Source organism: Pezoporus flaviventris, unplaced genomic scaffold (genome assembly GCF_033815535.1).
Source record: "Pezoporus flaviventris isolate CSIRO_AGI_PZ_B2104156 unplaced genomic scaffold, CSIRO_AGI_Pfla_v1 ptg000013l, whole genome shotgun sequence".
In the NCBI taxonomy this organism is placed as follows: domain Eukaryota; kingdom Metazoa; phylum Chordata; class Aves; order Psittaciformes; family Psittacidae; genus Pezoporus; species Pezoporus flaviventris.
Window position 1 is genome coordinate 33,753,333 of NW_026892561.1, and position 18,041 is coordinate 33,771,373.

Below are 18,041 nucleotides of genomic sequence, written 5' to 3' on the forward strand. Positions count from 1 at the left end.
AGCGGCAGCCGAGACCGGATGTCGTCAGAGAGACTGGCCGCGGTGGGGAGCGGGAGAAGGGGGCTCCTGCTGGGTCAGGCCGTGATTATTTCTTGTGACTGACCCCAGTCACTACTTTAATTAACGACCTGGACACAGGGATTAGACTTTTAGCTACTGAAGCTCATCGAAGGCGATATTTGAAGACACAGAGTCATCAGAGCAGTGCTGTAACTGCAGGTTAAGGTTAGCCGACTCCACCAAACCAAATCAGCTTAATGCAGGCAAGCATTGAGCACAGGGCTACCCCTCACAGGCGTCCCTAATTAGACACGTCCAGAGCTGGACTCCTCATCAGAACAGCTGTGTGGCAGCACTGCACGAGAAAGGAAAATACACTCATGACAGGTAGGAAGATGGAGGTTGGAGCCCAGGTACAAGCTTGTAACATTGTGACCATTGGATTACAATAGCCAAATTTCAGTTAAGTCAGCATTAGAGATACACCACGTGTCCTCTGCATGACCTCTCTCTATAAATACCACAATAATAGAGAATTTAGGATCAGGTAAGAGCATGTCCGTGGTGGCTGTTAGAATGGATGGCATGCTGAGATTCATGCATCTGTGTTCTCAACTATAAAAATGTAAATGCCCAGTGCCGAGGATTACACTAAGCACAGCTGGTCTTTCACACCAGAGACCACTCCAGGAGCAGGTCTGAAGCAGAGACCCAGCCTTGCCACCCCCCACACAAATGCTCCCCCCATCTGTTTCCTCCTGGCACAGTGCTTTTTGTGTGGTAAATGCACCTTTTCCCTCTGGAAAGAGAGCAGCACACTTTCCCTCATTGCGTTGTTACTGGTATCATACATAAGAACGCTCTTAAGGAGGCCAAAATAAAAAATGCACTAGTCAACGTTGTGGTGTAAACAAAACAATAACCATAAATAAATAATTTTATTAAAGAATTACAGTTTCCAATGTTTCTATATAGAACAGCTGCTTTTGCATTACATTTTAAAAGACTGGCTTGTATAACAAAGTAACCTGTAATGAATATCAGCCTCCTTCCACTATAATTTTCAAACTGAAGTACATACTTGTTTTGTTGATTATATATACGTGGCATGGGGTTGTTTTTTTTTAATCTCAGTAAAGCACAGAAAAAACAAGTAACTTGCAAGATGAATACTCCTTTTTTTTCTGTTAAATAGTAGCAGCTCCCAAACCGAAGATTTCTTCTTAAGTTACAACAGTAACAAGGTTTTGACTTTTTTTGACTTGGAAGTTTAAGTGACACACCTGGAAAAATGCCTCCATGGCCTTATATTCTCAATGACATTAATTGCAAAATCAATGTTGTCTTCAGTGTACAGAAGATCAGGCCACAGAGGTGTACTCTTACTTTTGAAGCAGAGTAAAAGATTCGGAGTTCTGGCAGGTGCGACTTTGTTACACACAGTTCCAGCTCGTCCTTCCATCAGGAGTTGCTACTACCTCCTTACCACCCTCTTACCTTGCCCGCATGTGGAGTGGTTCAACAGCATAGATTTATTGTCACTAGTGTTTAATAATAGGAAGAGACTATTGCATTAAACAAGCAAATAAACAACTGTCTTGCCCTTGGCAGATTTCAATAGAAGTATTTTTGATTATCTGCACATTAATAAGCATAGAATTAAGTAATCCACGGAATCTGAAGAAAGATTAAATATGATTTAGAGGCCATTTGCTTTTTGGCCAAACAAAGATTAACTTATAAAACCTATTTTCTTTTATCATACAAATAGTGCCTTTTTAAGGCTATAATGTTTTAGCCTTGAAATATATGCTGATGCTATAATGTTATAGCCTACAGAAATTATTTGTGATACAGTATGGGGATCAATTCTGTGTGATAGAACAGCATACAAACCGAACATTTGTGATACAGAGACCTGTCCTCAGTCACACAGTTGGCTTTTCTCTGGAACATTAGACACCTTAACCAAACAAGACCAGCATTAGATGAAGTGTTAGATTTAAGATCATCCTACATTTGCTAAAGCAGGACACACAAGAATACAAACATGTTTCATCTCAGCTGAGGGGAAATGGTTTCCAGTATTCAGGGCTCTTTTAGCTTTTCAGGAGAGAAGAAATAGTGTAATCGTTCATTATCCAGTTAAACTTACTGCCAGCTCAACCAGTTTCTCATATTTATTTTTCTGGTCAGTAACTAGTAGTTACAGCTGTGTTTTAGGCCACAGCAGTATTATTACAGGATAATTAAAAGCTACTACAGAGACTCTTCAAGAATTAAAAATAATGGGCCACCTCCAAAGGAAATATACAAAGAATCAGAAATACAAAACCAACAATCTAGGCACAGAAGAGATGCAAGCACAGCTTATAAACATAAAAATGCTGATAAAACTAAAACTGATAAAATTTAAGTATTTGTTAATTTACTATTACACGTCATGCTAAAGCAGGGTAAATCTGGGGATTCTATAAAAGATTACAGTATGATTTTAAAGATAGATATGTAGATAGGTAGATATAGTGGCTACAGTGCATTCAAATTGCTATTAATTGCTATATCACCTAGAAAAATCAGTAATTATTTCAGCCACACAAAATAAAAAGAATTTCTGTGTAAGTTAAGAGTGTGGGGGAAAAATACTTGCATTACTTAATAGTTGCAGGCTTAATAAAAAGCCTGAGATTGTTACAGATGTAGCAGAAAAATTTTGTAAATCAAAGCATTTTTAATTTTCTTTTTAAAACAGAATTAGTGATAACCCATTAAAGTGCTTTTAAGTGGAAAATTGTTATGTTTTTAATTTACTGAAACTGGATGGTTTTACCAAGGATCTGAAGTTTTAAAGAACATTCAATTGTCAAAAGATCAGAGTAGTAAGGCACGCTAATACTTACTAAAACAAAAAACAGAGATTGGTCATATATATGTGTATACTTATACAAACATAAGCAATGCAGCACCATTATCTTCTCTGAAGAAACTCCATTCAAATGGAGAATGGAAGCAATTTATTTTTTGCTGCTTCTGATGGGGACATGTGTTCCTTTCACACTGAGATTCTCCAAAGAACCTCGGGGCTCCCTGAATCCTGCAATTGCCAGTGGTTTCTCTCTGAAACAAGAGACAACAAAAAAAAAAATCACAACCACCATAAAATAAGGGGATGGGAGAATGTATATTTTGTTAGTTACTTAAGTGGAGGTATAGTTATTTTAGTTGTAACACAGATTTGATTCTTTCTCAAAAACTCCTTCCATTGTTACCACCATAGGGTTGGACCGATTCCTCATCTTACACACTCTGATGGCAAGAAAGAACCAGCTTAGTCTGAAAACTGAAACTGAAGGTAAAGTAGCCTCCATAATAAACCTCTAGAATTGGAGGGGTGCCACAGGGAAAGTGCTCTGTGTAGTCTACCAAAGAGGACAACCTCCCTTCTGTAGCATTCTCTACCAAACATGCAGCTGATGAAGGCAAGACAACTTGCACTGACACTATCTGTCAGTAGTAGAGGGGAAAAAACTGAAGCTTGGCAGATAGCAGTTTATGCAGGGGAGCTCCTGCATTTACTGATAAAGACCTCATTTCTACACATACTCCCCGATTTTAAGATTAGGAGAGGTCTCATTTGAAATCTAACTCTGCAAAGAGGGGTGTGTCTGTCTCCAACTATATGGAAAACATCTTCCCTTTTACCCAAGGGAAGAGATCAGCCTAGCCCTCAATATGGATTATAGCTTAAAGCAGCTCACCTAGTTTAATGACTGTGTGGACAGCTGCAACATTTGTACATGGTTTAGCTAAGAGCATTGGCCTGTTCTCTAGAGCAGACACCATCTTCATTAAGATGTTTTCTAAGTCAAATATACTAAATTTCTTCAGAATTTAGCAACAAAATACCGCCTTACACTGTTTGTTGTGGCACCATGAAAAGGAATAAACCACACTTTTTCATCAGATTGCCAGCAACACTGTTTGCATGTGAACAGATTGCTTCAGAATTCAACTTTCATTCTGCTACTAGTATTTATTTATTCTGGTAGGAAGCTCTTTTTACCTCCTTAATCCATCTCCCTTAGGTATGTGATGAGTACTTCTGTATTTTGGAGCTTCTAAAGTGCATCTAGTTCTAGATGGCTTGAACTTCATAATCTCATTCTGCCACTCTTCATCAAAGGTCTGGGCCTCATCTGAAAAAAACAAAGTTCACTTTTTAATAAGTGCTAACGAGGTAGGGGAAAAAATAAAATGTATTGAAAATTAGGGGTTTTGAACAGTGTTTTTTAAACTTGTGAGCCATGATTCTCCACATGGCCTTCAAACTATTTCTAGGGGATCTGTAAAAGACTACTAAAAGCTTACTGCCAGTAGGCTTATGTTTGGAAGATAAAAATTAAAAAACACTCCACAAAACAAAACACTGCTGTAAAAATACAGGCACACTTTAACCACACATCTCAAACATGTATTAGCCACCAACACACAGCAAATAACAAAATTCTGTTAAAAGTTTGTTTGAAACCATAAAATATTATGAAAAGTACTTTCAAATGCAAGCAGGGGTTGTACAAATAAACAATACCAATTGCATTACAACACATTTTCAATTATAAATGGCCACTGTAACCGCAGTTTCCAAATTTATATCAGCTAAGGAAACCTGATTTGCAGACTCTCAGACTGTCTGAAAAACAGTCCCTTTTAAGACGTCTCAAGCTGGAACTTCAAAATTGGTATGTGAAACAACAGCGTAAAGCCCATTAGGGACTGCATAAAAGAGACATACTTTCATCCAAGTTGATGAATTCTTGGTTCATTTCTTCATCACCAGTCTTGCTGTTCTTTGATTTTTTAATGACATGAGCACGATCATTAATGTGATGACCAATAGCCATTTTTTCCAGCCCACTTTCAGAATCCTTAAGTGCCTTTCTTGTCTCCTTAACCTGTACAAAAAAGGGAAGTAAATGTCTTTCCAACCAAAAAAAAGTAAAAAAAAAATAATCTTTTTTCCCCAAAAGGATTTTTATCTTTCTTTTGAAAAATTTACGTTTTACAGGGTTTTCCAATTTACTGTGTTAGCTGAACATACACCAACACACAGATCAAGTCTGTTCCTCTTGCCAACAGACAGGAAGATTAAACAAGAACTCCTAAAGCTCCCTGAGAAACGTACATACTGGATATTAATTGTTGGGGAAAAAAAAACCCTAATCTAAATATACTACGCGCAGACAAGTCTTCAACATTCTCCTTGGCAACAGAAGGAATAACCAATGCCAATATTCTCAGCATGAAGGGACAACTAATTACTAGGTTGTCATGTTGACTGGCTTGAAACCCAGGCGACCACTTATCACTGTGTTCATGGGTATATTATTAGAACCTTTTTGATAGCTGAGTGTCTGCTTGAACTTGAACATATCCCACAGCCAGTCATGCTCAACGGTCTTTACTGCTCACATATAGTCTTTCGTGAACCTTGCTTCAGGGTTCAAATTCAAATTTCTTAGCAGAATTAGATGCAACAGCTGCAAGGAAGTCAATGAAAGGGCATCTTCATCTGAAGCATTACATAAGCATTTAAAAGAGCTTGAATAACGGGGATGACTTGAAGCCCTGTTTTGCATAAATAAGCTGCTTCTTGTATCTTACATTTTGGACAGAAATTTAATGTAAAAGAAGAGTATTAGCTGTAGTAAAGAGAAAGACACTGGAGACTGACTTGAAGAATCAGCTGTTCTGGCACTCAATTTTTCCAGTCTGATAGACATACAATTTATTTAGATGCATACTTAGAAGCATACAAATTATAAGGAAGAAAACTGCACTTCAGCTTCAGAAACCTTTAATATAGAGCAGTGTTTAAAAAGACATATGTTTTTCTAAATTATAAGAGTAACTGTCTCCAGGAAAAAGAACCTTAAGGAAGCTGCAGTTTGGCATAGATGAAATTTTGGTAATTACATACCACCTTTTTGCTGGATCTCAGGACTACTTACACCTCCTGGAGCTGTGCGTGTCTGAGATGAAGCCTGGAAAACTTTTGGTGGTTCATCTCCTATTTTGGAGTATGTCATCACAGAGGAGGAGCTAAACGTGTGCGCGTCTGGATGGATGGACAGGTCATCCTACAAGCAATGTAGACTTATTAATAAAAAAATGAAACTTGTGGATAATAGGCACTTCTTACATTCTGACACTATCTCATTGTGAAAAGAATACCCCTCTGAAAAATTAACCCTCACTCCTGGCACCACAGATGCTGCCGGTTGAGAAGAGAACTCGGCATTTGATATACCCTCACTCTTGTCCTAGCCTTGTCTGGCCACAGGTCTCCCATGCCAGGGAACATGGTCCAAAGCCTGGGCAGCAATAAGCAAATGCTCGAATGCTTGCCCTGGCATAGTTTAGTAATGAAGATACATAACCTGTAACATAAGTCTTGCCACATACAGTATATAATGTGTGTAAAGAGTTCAGGTGAAATAGGACTTGAGCAACAATGGTTACAAGCCATTTTACAAGGCCAATAAAACAGTAAATTTACTGAGCAACACTTTAATAGCTATCAGTGTTATCTTCAAAGACTGTGAAGAAAGAAGAAAGAAGCAGCACTGCAAATAAAATCAGAGAAAAACCTATATGGAGGGTGACATTTATGCTTTGTGGTTTTTGTTTTTAAATGTCCAGTAAAGCTTTAAATCGCTCCTTCGCTTAAGGTGTCAGCTCTGGCAACAGGCAGAGACCAGATAACTTACAGCAGTTCTAACCCCTAGAAAATCAAGCATACGCTTAAAATACTGTTGTTAGCAAATAATCAATGACAGCATAAAGAATTATAACCACGATATAGTGTGGGGGGAAAATTTTAAATTCCTCCTGTTTAAGACTAATAACTTTTATTTTGGCAGGACTTTGAGTAATATTTTAAACAGCTATTGTTCTCCAAGACAATTAATTTTAGACCAATTTTTAATTTAAAAAAAAACACAACACAAAAAACAAACTCAAAAAACAAACAAACTTACAAATTTTCTTTGCATTTCCAGCATACTGTTTCTCATATTTGACACCATCCTGTCCATTGCAAAAAATGGGTCCCCAAAATCTGCATCCTAATAAAAGACATTAAAATTAAAACATAGTCTAGAACTCCTCAAGTTCTGAAGCTGTTTCCACATGCATTTTCTAATGCAAATAAGACCACCAGAAAGGTTTTCAAAGGCTGCAATTCATAGACATAGACAGGCCAAAATGCATCTTTTCAACTAAAAAAAATTGTAAGCTAACATGGGGAGCTTGCTTGTTAAGTTGGAGATACTGGTAAGACAGAAGTCAAAGATTTGACACCTGAATGTGAAAATAAGCTCATCGTGTAGACAGTTTACAAGAACTATTTTCAAATACCTTCTAACCTAACTAGCTTCTGCTGTAAAAAGGACTATATGACACTCCATGCCTTATAATCTACTGAAGATCAAATTATCTCTATTATGTAAAATCCCTTAATGCATATGGAGTCACACTGAAAATGCATCCCAGCAGACACAGCTGTTCCTTTGCAGAAGTAGTGTACATTACTCATAAAGGGCAGTGGGGAAAAAAAAACAGAGAATCATAACTTGGTATTTTAATGGCAGCTTAATTACTTGATGCTACAGATGTAATCAACAAAACATTTGTTATTTCTACATGACGGCAGAAGATCCAGTGTTGCACAAAAGATAGATATTAAGACAGGTTTACATGCACAGAATTTTATTAATAGGACATGTAGCTGATGGCATATACTGATGAAAGCTGTCTTTTGAAGAAAATGAAATAAAACAAAAAAAAAAAACAAACAAAAAAACATAGACAGGGAGACAGAAAGCAAGGAAAGGGTGAACTCTCTTAAGTGACCATCTGGGAAGACAGCAATTCTGTCCCAAAGGAGCATCCTCCTCTGGGCTCCTCTCCAGTGCAGCAGGTGGTGATAAGTATTTTCATCATGCCTTTCCGTTCCTACTACAAGCTTTTCCTCAGAACCAGTTCATACTCCCTACTGGGCTGCCTGGTTTCCAACAGGAGCAGCTTTGGTTGGAGCACACTACTTAAGAGCAAACACCACACACTGATGGGTTGGTGAGTTTAGGCACATGTGCACGTAGCTGCTTCCCAGGACAGCCGCTGTGCCACCACCACACTCTGGTCCACAGGTACAAGACTGTGACAAGAGCAGGGAAAACTGCTCCCATGAGCTCCTCAAAACCTAGCAGCTTTGTCAAGAGGCTGGTTGCTGGGCTGCACATGGCAGCCCTTTGCGCTACTGAAGTGCTTCAAAACACCAGGATGCTAATTACAATTGCAGACATCCCACATTCCTCGGACTACTGGAAACACATAAATTGAATTTAAAAGTTTAAAAATAAAACCTGCAGCTTAAGCATAAAACTAAGTAAAACTCAGATACAGAAATTTTTTTTTCTAGAGTAGGAAGAAATATGAATCCTTAAAGGGTTATCAAAACCTCTGGCAATACTGATAGATAATTTAGGGCATCAATTCACAGCAAGTGTCAGTAACTCCAGAAAACTGCCTTCTACAGTTAGAAATCTGGGTGTTCACCAATGCCATTGCCTAGTAATCAGCTGTACCTGTGGAATTACATGCCATAGATTGCAGCAAGAGGGTAAAACCATAATCTGTGCAGTTAGTAGCAAAAGAACTTTGATTAGCTTTTTGCATCGGCAAGATGCAAATTTGTGCCTTTGTAATGTCATATTTATATCCTTAGATCTGTAAAGTCAAAGACGCATGATTATTTTTGTCTGCTCTGCAAGTGAGAACCACTCTCTTAACCAATGGGTTTCAATCTGAGGACTCTTTAAAGCCTTCCAAAGGCAGTAGTCAGAGTTTGGAGTCTCCAGAGATTAAGTACAATCAGGTACATCACCGAGTAGAAAAAGCCAGCTGCTAAGCAATAACTTTTCCAGTCTTGGTATCAGCCTATTTAATCTACCCCAGCATTTTCACTTAAGAATTAAAAAAAAAAAAATAAAGAATATCTTTCTTGAATTATACTGTTCCATATATGTAAACACCAACAAAAGCAGTTTGTAAGCACAACAAGACTTGCCTTTGTCCATGCTTTAGTTATGCAGACAGTACACACATACTAGCAAGAACTAAAAGGATTATTGGTCCTGGGATACTAACCACTCTACCAAAGCCTGCAAAGGGCATGATGCCACAGCTTGTTGCCTGGAAGAAAAAGGACCAGCATCTTTCAGTTATACCTGTTATCAGGCAGCAGAAGTAACTTTCATATACACCAGGTAATATTAAACATTTTCAATCAAACAAAAACAGTCACTCAAAAGGACCTTGGTAATTTATAGTGTGCTATGCCAATATAATATGAAGTAGTCTCCGGTTAATATATTTACACTATTGATATTGGAAAGCAATAGCTGTCACCACATTTAATAAATCCTATTCACATGTATGTACTAGAAGAACTTAAAGCTACAAGTTGAGAAACATTTGTTTACCATAGTAACCTCTGTGCCAAAATTATTTAAAACATTGCACAGTGCTTCACACATCACCCACTTCTCTGACAACACTTCATTCTAGTCATGCAATAGAACCCCACTGCTGACAGTTGATGAAAATCAACAGATCAATAGTCCCTTAATGTAACATAATTAAATTTTAGAAGGTTGGCGTACAATTTTAGAGCTTAAAAAAATTAAGTGGTGCAGTTGGCCTGTTAACAAGCACTCTTTATGTATTAAAACTGATCAATGCAAATAGAAAGATATTTCTTTAAAATATCTATACATTCCTTACAATAAAATGAAGTCTAACTTCAGCAGTTAAGTCAACGGTTTCTGAGATCATTGCACAGAAATTCCAGGTAAATTTATCATCATATACAGAACCCCCTGAAGACAAATCCCCACAAGCAAATTATATTCTTCTGCAGTTGTATAAACAGATGTAGCTATAAACACCAACAAATATAGTTCCTGTTTGACCAACTGATATTGAATATCCCTACATGACAGGGCAATGAGACGCTGGACAACACACTGATGTTTCCAGGAAGCTAAGATTGGAGAGTTACATAAAAGCCACCTAAATAAAGAAGTACTAAACACTTTACAGTAACTTTTAAGTACAAAAGGAATTGACCACTTCTTGGAGTACCTTTAAGAACTCTTCCAGATTGCAGTTCTGTCTAATATGTATTGAAAGAATATCATATATATTTATATGTTACATATATCAAGTGCAAAAGGCTATCCTCAGAAATAAAGTTTATAAACTTTGTTTTATAATACATGCTAAAAGTGGCTAAATAGTTGCCTAACATATAGGACCATCAGATACCATAACAAAACTGAATGACAGTATCTTTTAAGATGTTTTACCCCATTCATTGTGCTAAAAACTGACATTGCAAACCTGCTTGAAAAAGGAAAAGCATGTTCAAATTTGAATGTTATACTGATACACATTGTGTTTTTGCAACAAGTTCTTTTCCTCATAAAGCAGTTTTAGACACGCTAGTTTACTTAAACATAGAATGACAATATCAGTAATCAATATGGGTAACTTTAACAAAGTGGTTTTTACATGGTAGTAAAGATACCCATTTTTTCCTACACAAAACTAATTATTTTAAGTATCTGAGTCACTTCTGAAGGGAAACCAGTAAAAGCGGTTTGCAACTACTACAATGCTCAAGTAATCAGTGCCAAGCCTTCTGTGACATCTGACAGCTCTGAGGTGAAACACGAGGAACATCAAAAGATTTTAGCAGGTGTGGAATTCTTCTGTGCTTATCAAAATAACACAGTGCTTTTGTGCCTTTAACTTCTTTCTGTAACCATAGATAAAGGTTTCCTGTGTCTCACATCTGTCCCTCACCACCAAGTACAAGGGACAAAAACTTCCTAGCTATTAGGATAAGGTTTAAAGTATCCTTTTTCTGAAGGAAAATGAAGGCCGATCTGGTTTTAGGCATCTACTGAAACAAGGCCTAAGAATCTGCTTCAGTAGAGGAAATATCATGCCCTAATTAGATTCAGCAGCATCTATATTTGAAACTAACTGGCAACGTATGAGCAGAGAGGAAAGAATCTGACAGTTACCCTTTTGACTTGCAGGTGATAGTCTGTGTTTTAGCTGTGTTTATTAAGGTCTAACTATCTAGGTTTGAACAACCACCACGAAATCTGGCCAAGTTCCACAAGCTCTTGCAATGAGTCTCGTCTTCCAACTCTTTTTTTTTGGGGGGGGGGAGGGGGGCAGGGATAGTTGTGTTTTTTTGAATGGTTTGGGATTTTTTTTTTTAATTAAATATGATTCACTAAAGTAAGAGATCATTCAGCTGCAAAATATTTATCCTGGTGGAGGGGAAGGAACCAACTTCCAAAGTGTATCCTTTCTAAATACAGCAATTCACAAGGTTTAGCTACAGAAGCATAAGATATAATTGTCCTGCATGCCATAAAGTTAAAAAAAACTACTTTACGCAAAACACAGATCACTGCCAACTTCTTCAGTTTCAGCTGGTAATTTATAGAAATACTAGATTTCATATCAGTTTCTCTGATCCCAAGTGGCTGAAACACAGGTTTTTGTTAAATCAAACTAACATGAGTAACTAGACAGAAGATACTAAGTTGCAGAGTGAAGGCATAAGTATCAAGGTACCTTTTAAAGAAAGTTAGAATAAAAAGGAAGAGTTCAGAGAAGGCTCTGTTTCTGGACATTTTTAATGCCTTTCTGTAACAGACATTTCATACATAACATTTATTAAACCAAACATTTGATAAGATTGTTTAGTTTGTTTCATTAAATACTGTATATTCAATGTTCAATAATACAGACTTGTCCTAACAGAAGCTTGTCAGTGTGAAGTAACAGGCTATTAACAAACCAAGAGAGATTATTCACGTATTACTTGGCAACGAAACAATCTGACCAAGGTTGTAACAGGCCCCTGTTTCCACTGGACCAAATTTAACAGAAATGGAAATGTGAAGCCAACCATACTACCAGTAAATGTAAATTCCATGTAGCAATCCTTAGAGATTAAGAAAATACTTACTCTGCGATTTCCTCTTAGAGCAACCCGAGAGTCCTGGTGTGCTCTTCGATCTACTGTTCTCTCCCCACCATCTGTTATACTGAGAAATGGATCTCGTCCAAAAGGATCAGAAAAGCTTCTCATCATCTGCCGCATATATTCATGGTGGGCAGCAAAAGGATCTCTGAAAAAGAGATATTTTGCACAGAAAGTCATCAGGTTTTATTGCAAGCTACAGAAAATTGCTCCAAAATTGTTAAAATGCAATTTTATTAATCATACGATATGGTTCTTTATTTAAATTCTGACTTTAACAGGACCCGACTGGGCAATCTCCTGTTTCTCACAAACTCTCACTTCTTTCACTTCCCATCTCTCACATTGGTTGGATGTTCTAGTTCTTTTGTCTTCTCAGCTGCCTTCATGGCTTTCCTACACTCTTGTGTGTCCATATTGCTTTTTCTCTTTCCTCACCTTCCCCAAAAAATATTTCAGCCTTTGCAACCATCTTTCACTCCAGCCTATGTTTACCATCTGCCACAAACCATAAAACTGACCCATGTTTTATCACTACTTCTACCTCCAACCCCTGACATTAAAAGATTTTTTTTTTCCTCTCTCCTTTTTTGACTTCAATCTCTCAAAGCTTACTATGGTACTACTCACTGAACTCATTATGTCCCACCAGATTTCATCACCATCACCCCTCAAATTTTTTTGCTGGCCACTTCCACTCTACTTCTCATCCTCTTTGACCCACATGCTCAAAAATGTATACAATCCTCTCCATCTCCTTTACTTTAGTCACCCACTATTGTATCACTTTTTACCCCCTCCATAAATCATGTTCTCGTACCCCTTTTCTCTGCCTAGGAAGAAAGATTCTTACTGGCTTTTTGCTTTCCTACTAGTTTTCTCCCTCTTCTCTCTAAACACTCAGCCTCTGCTTCCAAAAACCTGTAGGTTTTTAGAACCTCCCGAGTAATCCCAAAGATTGGCTTGCAGGTAGAACACTGCTCAAGTTGCCCTCCATTACTACTTCATTCTTTGCATTCTCTAATTTGGGCATGTGCTAAATATTTCTAACCAAAAAAAGATCAAAATACGATTTTGCCAGAAGCACAATACATGATCAGTACTGCTGCCTGTGGTCCAAGGCTACTTCATACAAAAAATACAGGTGATTTCCTCCCTTCATCTCCAGTCTAATTTCCCCCCTTTGCTAGTCCACTGAAAGCCATTTTATTAACAATCATTTCCCAGGTATGTTTACTTAGACTTAATCGCACCTCATCTTCCTTCCTATCAATTTCCTGGCACTCCCCAGACAGCTCACACCCTCATTCTCTCCAGGACACCACAGCCTTTCCTGTAAAATCTGCCTCTGTGAAGAAGACCTTCAGGTTGTTCCTCTGACTTTAACAGCCAATCATCTCTTTCAAGTCTCTTGAACAGCTTTTCTATTCTCTCCTCCCTTATCTTCAATCCTATGAAAACTAATTTCCATGCCACGTGGCCACTTTGATCTCTCCACTATATACACTCTCTTCTTGTGCCAGAGTTGCACTAAAAGGTGCAAAGAAATAGGGCTACAAATGTATGCTGGATTAATTTTCAAACAAGATTTTTTAACACAATATCCCTTTAAGCTATGCCCATACTTAACTCACTTCAATGCAAAGGGACCTGTATAGAAGTAGTTTTATCATTGTCGTTAAGCAGACCCTAATCTACCCCACTCACATGACAACCAGCTTTAACTTCAGCCCTAGCGTGATAAGCAGCTTGCACACAGCAAGCGTCCCCTCACGTTTCACAGGATGAAGAACAGATGGAAAAAGTCACTGCACGAGCCAAGATGAGGGAAGCACACAAGCACTGCACTGCAGTAGACATGTACTTCCAGCAAATCTATTCTGACACCACAAACTTCAGACAGGTTTGGTTATCAAAACTCAAACTGTATTCCATCAGTAATATATATATATAACAAAATTTCTCTCCAGTCTCTTCCAGTTCAAAAGGACACTCAAGTTATCTACAACACATCATAAGCAAAATAAGATTTCATGGACTGAATGTAGACAAGAAAACTTGGTTTAATTTAATGTGCATTAACATACTGTAATACACCTCATCTGACAAAATAATGCTTCATACCTTGTGAAATTGTCCTTTTTGCATTATTTCAGTTTCTCTGGCAACTTCTCTTGGCCATTCACGCTCCACTACATCTAATTGATACACTTATACCTGCATCTAAAACTGGGGTTTTATGTTTTTTTGTTGTTTTTTTTGTTGTTTTTTTTTAATGAAGGTCTGTGAAGCAATTCAGAAATACAGCTTCTTACTATCAGAGACAGGGAAGTAAGAGATACACTGTGACAGATTCAGGAACAGAAGTGAAGCCTCCCAGTTCCCCAGGGACATTTTAGGGAGCTATTCATAAAAAGATCTAGTGTTGTCAAGCTTCGAAACAAATGCTACAATTTTGATATGCTCTAGAGTAGGGCAAAACCAATGGGAAGTCAACAGAGAATCTGTCTGGAAAACATATGTCCTGGTACAGTGTAAGTCAGCATGTGTTTCTGGTCAGTTTAAAAATCAGTGTCCTAGAACAATTAATTCAGTTTGTTATTTTTGAAAACTGTACTTTGTATTAGATACATTTTGTTTATTTATTTAGGAACTTATGTAAGCCTGAAGCTGCAGAATCACACTGAAGGTAACACCTGGACAATAAAACAAGAGCTGTCTGTTGGTGAATTAAAAACAGAGGCCAACTGCACTTGGCAGAGAAGATGCAACTTCTGCACCTGTCTAGGCTATCAGCGATGAAACTCGGGGGGGGGGGGCCTGGGCAGCATTTTGACTGACTGACTGGTGCTTCCCCAGGACAGCTGCTCACAGACAGAGCTATTTCTTTTAACCCAGGCACTTTTTCCAGTTCAGCAATCAAAATCTCTCCTTAAGAGGCAATAGAAGCCTATTATTACTCTATTTTGGAAGCCAATCTTATCTGAAGCAATAAGCTAATTTCCTTAACTACATGCAAAACAGATTTAAAAGGGCAGTGCCAAGAACATTAATCTCAAAATCCATCTCTCATCTCTTTCACACACACTCCCTTCCATTATCTTCTGCAGTCATCTTTTCTCCCTAGTTTTAAACTGTATCAGTGACTGCAATAAAATAAATGAAAGGAAAGCAACTAATACTTCAAAAGCATGCTACAAAATACTACAAACAAGACTTAATTTCTATTATTATTTTAGTTTTATGCAGAGGAAATTTTCTTCATGTAACTGATGAGTTGTTATACTAGCGCACATATTCCTAGAAACCAAGTGTACTAATCAATTGTGCAGCTTTAGAAGCTATCCCACGGCTAGAAACATGTTTCTGCAACTAAGCAGTAGATTCTCCTTTAAGAGGTACAAACGCAACCTCAGCTAGACTACCCAGTAGCTAAGAGATACAGTCAACAAACCCACATCACAAGGTCCTAAGTGTTACCCTGCCTTGTCCACCCACCAGCACTATACCTTATCTTTGCTTGTAATCAAGTTCCACATAGTTTTTCCTAAAGACACGATGCCTTTATTGGTACTTACTAAAATCATTCAGGCTCCTTTGAGCTGTACTATCCCATTCTTACCCGCTACAGATCAATTTCTGATGAAGGATATAAAATGGGGCCAGACTAGATACTTCAGCAGTTTTGACTATCCTAACACAGGATAGGGGAACATTTGCACGACACACTACTTGGATTTGGGTTCCCGTGGGAAAAGAAGATTCCTATGAGAAATATCGTGATTTCAGAGTTGAGTACATAGACATGCTCTACTCCAAGCACTATCATTGTGCTTGCAGTACGGAGATCAAAAAAAAGCAAGTCTGCTGAGCTGAAGCATAAGGATCCACTCAGAAAATCAGCACAAGGAAACAGCTTGCCTTTACTGATCTCATGTAGACATTGGCAAAGTTCTAATGCAAGAACACCTGGTGTAACCTTTAGTGTGTGCATTGACAAAAGTCCAGAAAGTCTGGGGCAAAAAGGAAAAAACAAAGCCAAAAAAACCCAGAGAAGCGAGAACATATAGCACCTGTCCACTTCCTAAGAAACTTTAGGAAAAAGAAACCCAAAAACAAAAGCAAGAAACTCAAACCAACGGAGGTGAAGACTTCTGTAGATGCCACTATAAAATTACGACCAAATTCCCTACTGCACAGTAAGGATTACGAGCGCTGCTGAAGAGGGGCCACTAGCAACAGTTTATCCCCCTCCCCCTAGTTCTAACATGCACTCCGCACCCTCGTTTGTTTCGGGGAACGGGGGGAGCACGGCTAGGAACCGTATCGGTGGCTTAACCCCGCGCAGATACGAGTGCTCCAAGGCGACGGGAACCTCGAAACGCTGCTTCAGGCTACGGCCACCTCACACCCACTCGCAACCCCCATAACCCCAGCACGGGGCTCCAGAGGCCGCCCGCCACCTCCCAACCCGGCGCCCCGGGGCCGCAGCGGGCCCCTCACCGGAAGAAGGGGTCCTCCTCGAAGCGGCGTCCCAGACCCCCGAACATGGCTGCGGCTCTCGGCGGTGTGAGCGCCACCGGCCCCTCAGCCCCTCACGGCGGCGCCCGTTGCCCCACGTGACGCCTCCCGCCGCCGCCACTGGCCGCCGCAGCCGTGGCGAGCAGGGCGGGGCGGGGCTCACAGGGAGCCGCTGTTGCTGTGGCAACGGTCGCCGCCGCGCGGCCCCGCGCCCGCACGTTGGTGCCGGGCCCACAGCAGCGCCCGGCGGGGAGCGCAGCCGGGCCCTGGGCGCGTCCCGACGCGTGGGCCCCACGCTGATCTCTGGGCTGCCGCTCCCGAAGGCCCCTTTTGCCCGGCGAGGCCCTGCCCGGCTTGCGAGGGTGCGGGCCCGGGCGTGATGTACTGCCGGCCTCACCACAGCGTCTGTCGGGCGTTTGCGGCCCGATGCTGACGGCGCTGCTCAGGCCGCTGCCCTGTCCTCAGCCATGTTAAATGTAACGGTGTTTTTTCCAGTAGGTGGCAGTAAAATAAAGCGGCCGTTTCGGGAGGCGGGCCGCGTCCTGTTTCCTGCGGCCATGGACAGGGGGCAGCCCTTGGGCGCGCAGGGACGCTCCAGCGGAACGCACTAGGGGCCGCGCTACAGCAGCGCTAAACAGCTGTTCCAGCAAAACAGAGCCATGAGGAAGAACTGGGGCCGGGGTGGAGTGCGGGTGTTTGACCGCAGTTGCTGCGGTGGCCGTCACAGCTGTGTGTGGGTCAGGATTACACCAAAATGGGCAGCATGACAAGCAGCATGGCCAGCAGGTCGAGGGAGGTGATTCTGCCCCTCTACTCCACTCTCATGAGACCCCACCTGCAGTGCTGCATCCAGCTCGGGCCTGCAAAACAACAGAGATGTGGACCTGTTGGAGCAAGTCCAGAGGAGGCCACAAAGATGCTCAGGGGCTGGAGCTCCTCTCCTATGGAGATAGGCTGAGAGAGCTGGGCTTCTTCGGCCTGGGGAAGAGAAAGCTCTGGGACACCTTAGTGTCTCCTGGTGCCTAAACGGGCTGACAAGAAGCCCAGAGAGGGACTTTTTACAAGGGCCTGTAGGATCAGGATAAGGGGGTAATAGCTTTAAACTGACAGAGGGGAGATTTAGGTTAGGTATTAGCTATGGCTGCCCCATCACTGGCAGTGTTCAAGGACAGGTTGGACAGGGCTTGGAGCAACCTGCTGTAATGGAAGTTGTCTCTGCCTGTGGCAGGAGGTTGCAGCTGGGTGAGCTTTAAGGTTCCTTCCAACCCAAACCACTCTATGATTCTGTTATTACCTTTCAGTCCACACCAGATGAGCAATGACAAAGCATATCCAGTTCCGGAAGCTTTACAGAGTTGCTGGCTGGATAGCAGTTCTTTGTGTATTGCTTAAC

At 40.3% G+C, this 18,041-nt stretch overlaps 1 protein-coding gene and 1 long non-coding RNA gene across 7 annotated transcripts; one reads left to right on the forward strand and one right to left on the reverse strand.

Annotated features, from left to right (window-relative positions):
• The first annotated feature begins 173 nt into the window (after positions 1-173).
• LOC133268879 (uncharacterized) lies at positions 174-12,372 on the forward strand. 2 transcript variants are annotated; one of them, XR_009743199.1, is made up of 3 exons: positions 174-219; positions 3,278-3,352; positions 12,133-12,372. It is a non-coding gene; the product is annotated as an uncharacterized LOC133268879 (long non-coding RNA). The 2 variants fall into 2 exon arrangements; XR_009743200.1 differs by lacking the exon at positions 174-219 and adding an exon at positions 308-387.
• MLF1 (myeloid leukemia factor 1) lies at positions 920-17,167 on the reverse strand. Of its 5 annotated transcripts, none has more exons than XM_061452660.1 (8): positions 17,046-17,167; positions 12,113-12,275; positions 9,208-9,252; positions 7,038-7,124; positions 6,009-6,137; positions 4,793-4,952; positions 4,064-4,196; positions 920-3,117 (listed from the first exon to the last, which is right to left on the reverse strand). In XM_061452660.1, the coding sequence occupies exons 2-8, from the start codon at positions 12,245-12,247 to the stop codon at positions 3,015-3,017; spliced, it is 792 nt and encodes a 263-aa protein (XP_061308644.1). In that variant the 5' UTR covers positions 12,248-12,275; positions 17,046-17,167; the 3' UTR covers positions 920-3,014. The 5 variants fall into 5 exon arrangements, with proteins under 5 accessions (XP_061308644.1, XP_061308642.1, XP_061308646.1 ...); XM_061452658.1 differs by lacking the exon at positions 17,046-17,167 and adding an exon at positions 16,631-16,788; XM_061452662.1 differs by lacking the exon at positions 17,046-17,167 and adding an exon at positions 16,591-16,786.
• Between the last annotated feature and the right edge of the window lie 874 nt (positions 17,168-18,041).

Excerpts from the sequence above, each read along its gene's own strand:
- MLF1 (XM_061452658.1), bottom strand. The coding sequence starts at position 16,677 with ATGTTCGGGGGTCTGGGACGCCGCTTCGAGGAGGACCCCTTCTTCCG. Across the intron at positions 9,253-12,112 it reads CTCTAAGAGGAAATCGCAGA|GCAACAAGCTGTGGCATCAT; the intron begins GTAAGTATTTTC and ends TTTTTCTTCCAG. Across the intron at positions 6,138-7,037 it reads TGGAAATGCAAAGAAAATTT|GATGACCTGTCCATCCATCC; the intron begins GTAAGTTTGTTT and ends CATTGCTTGTAG.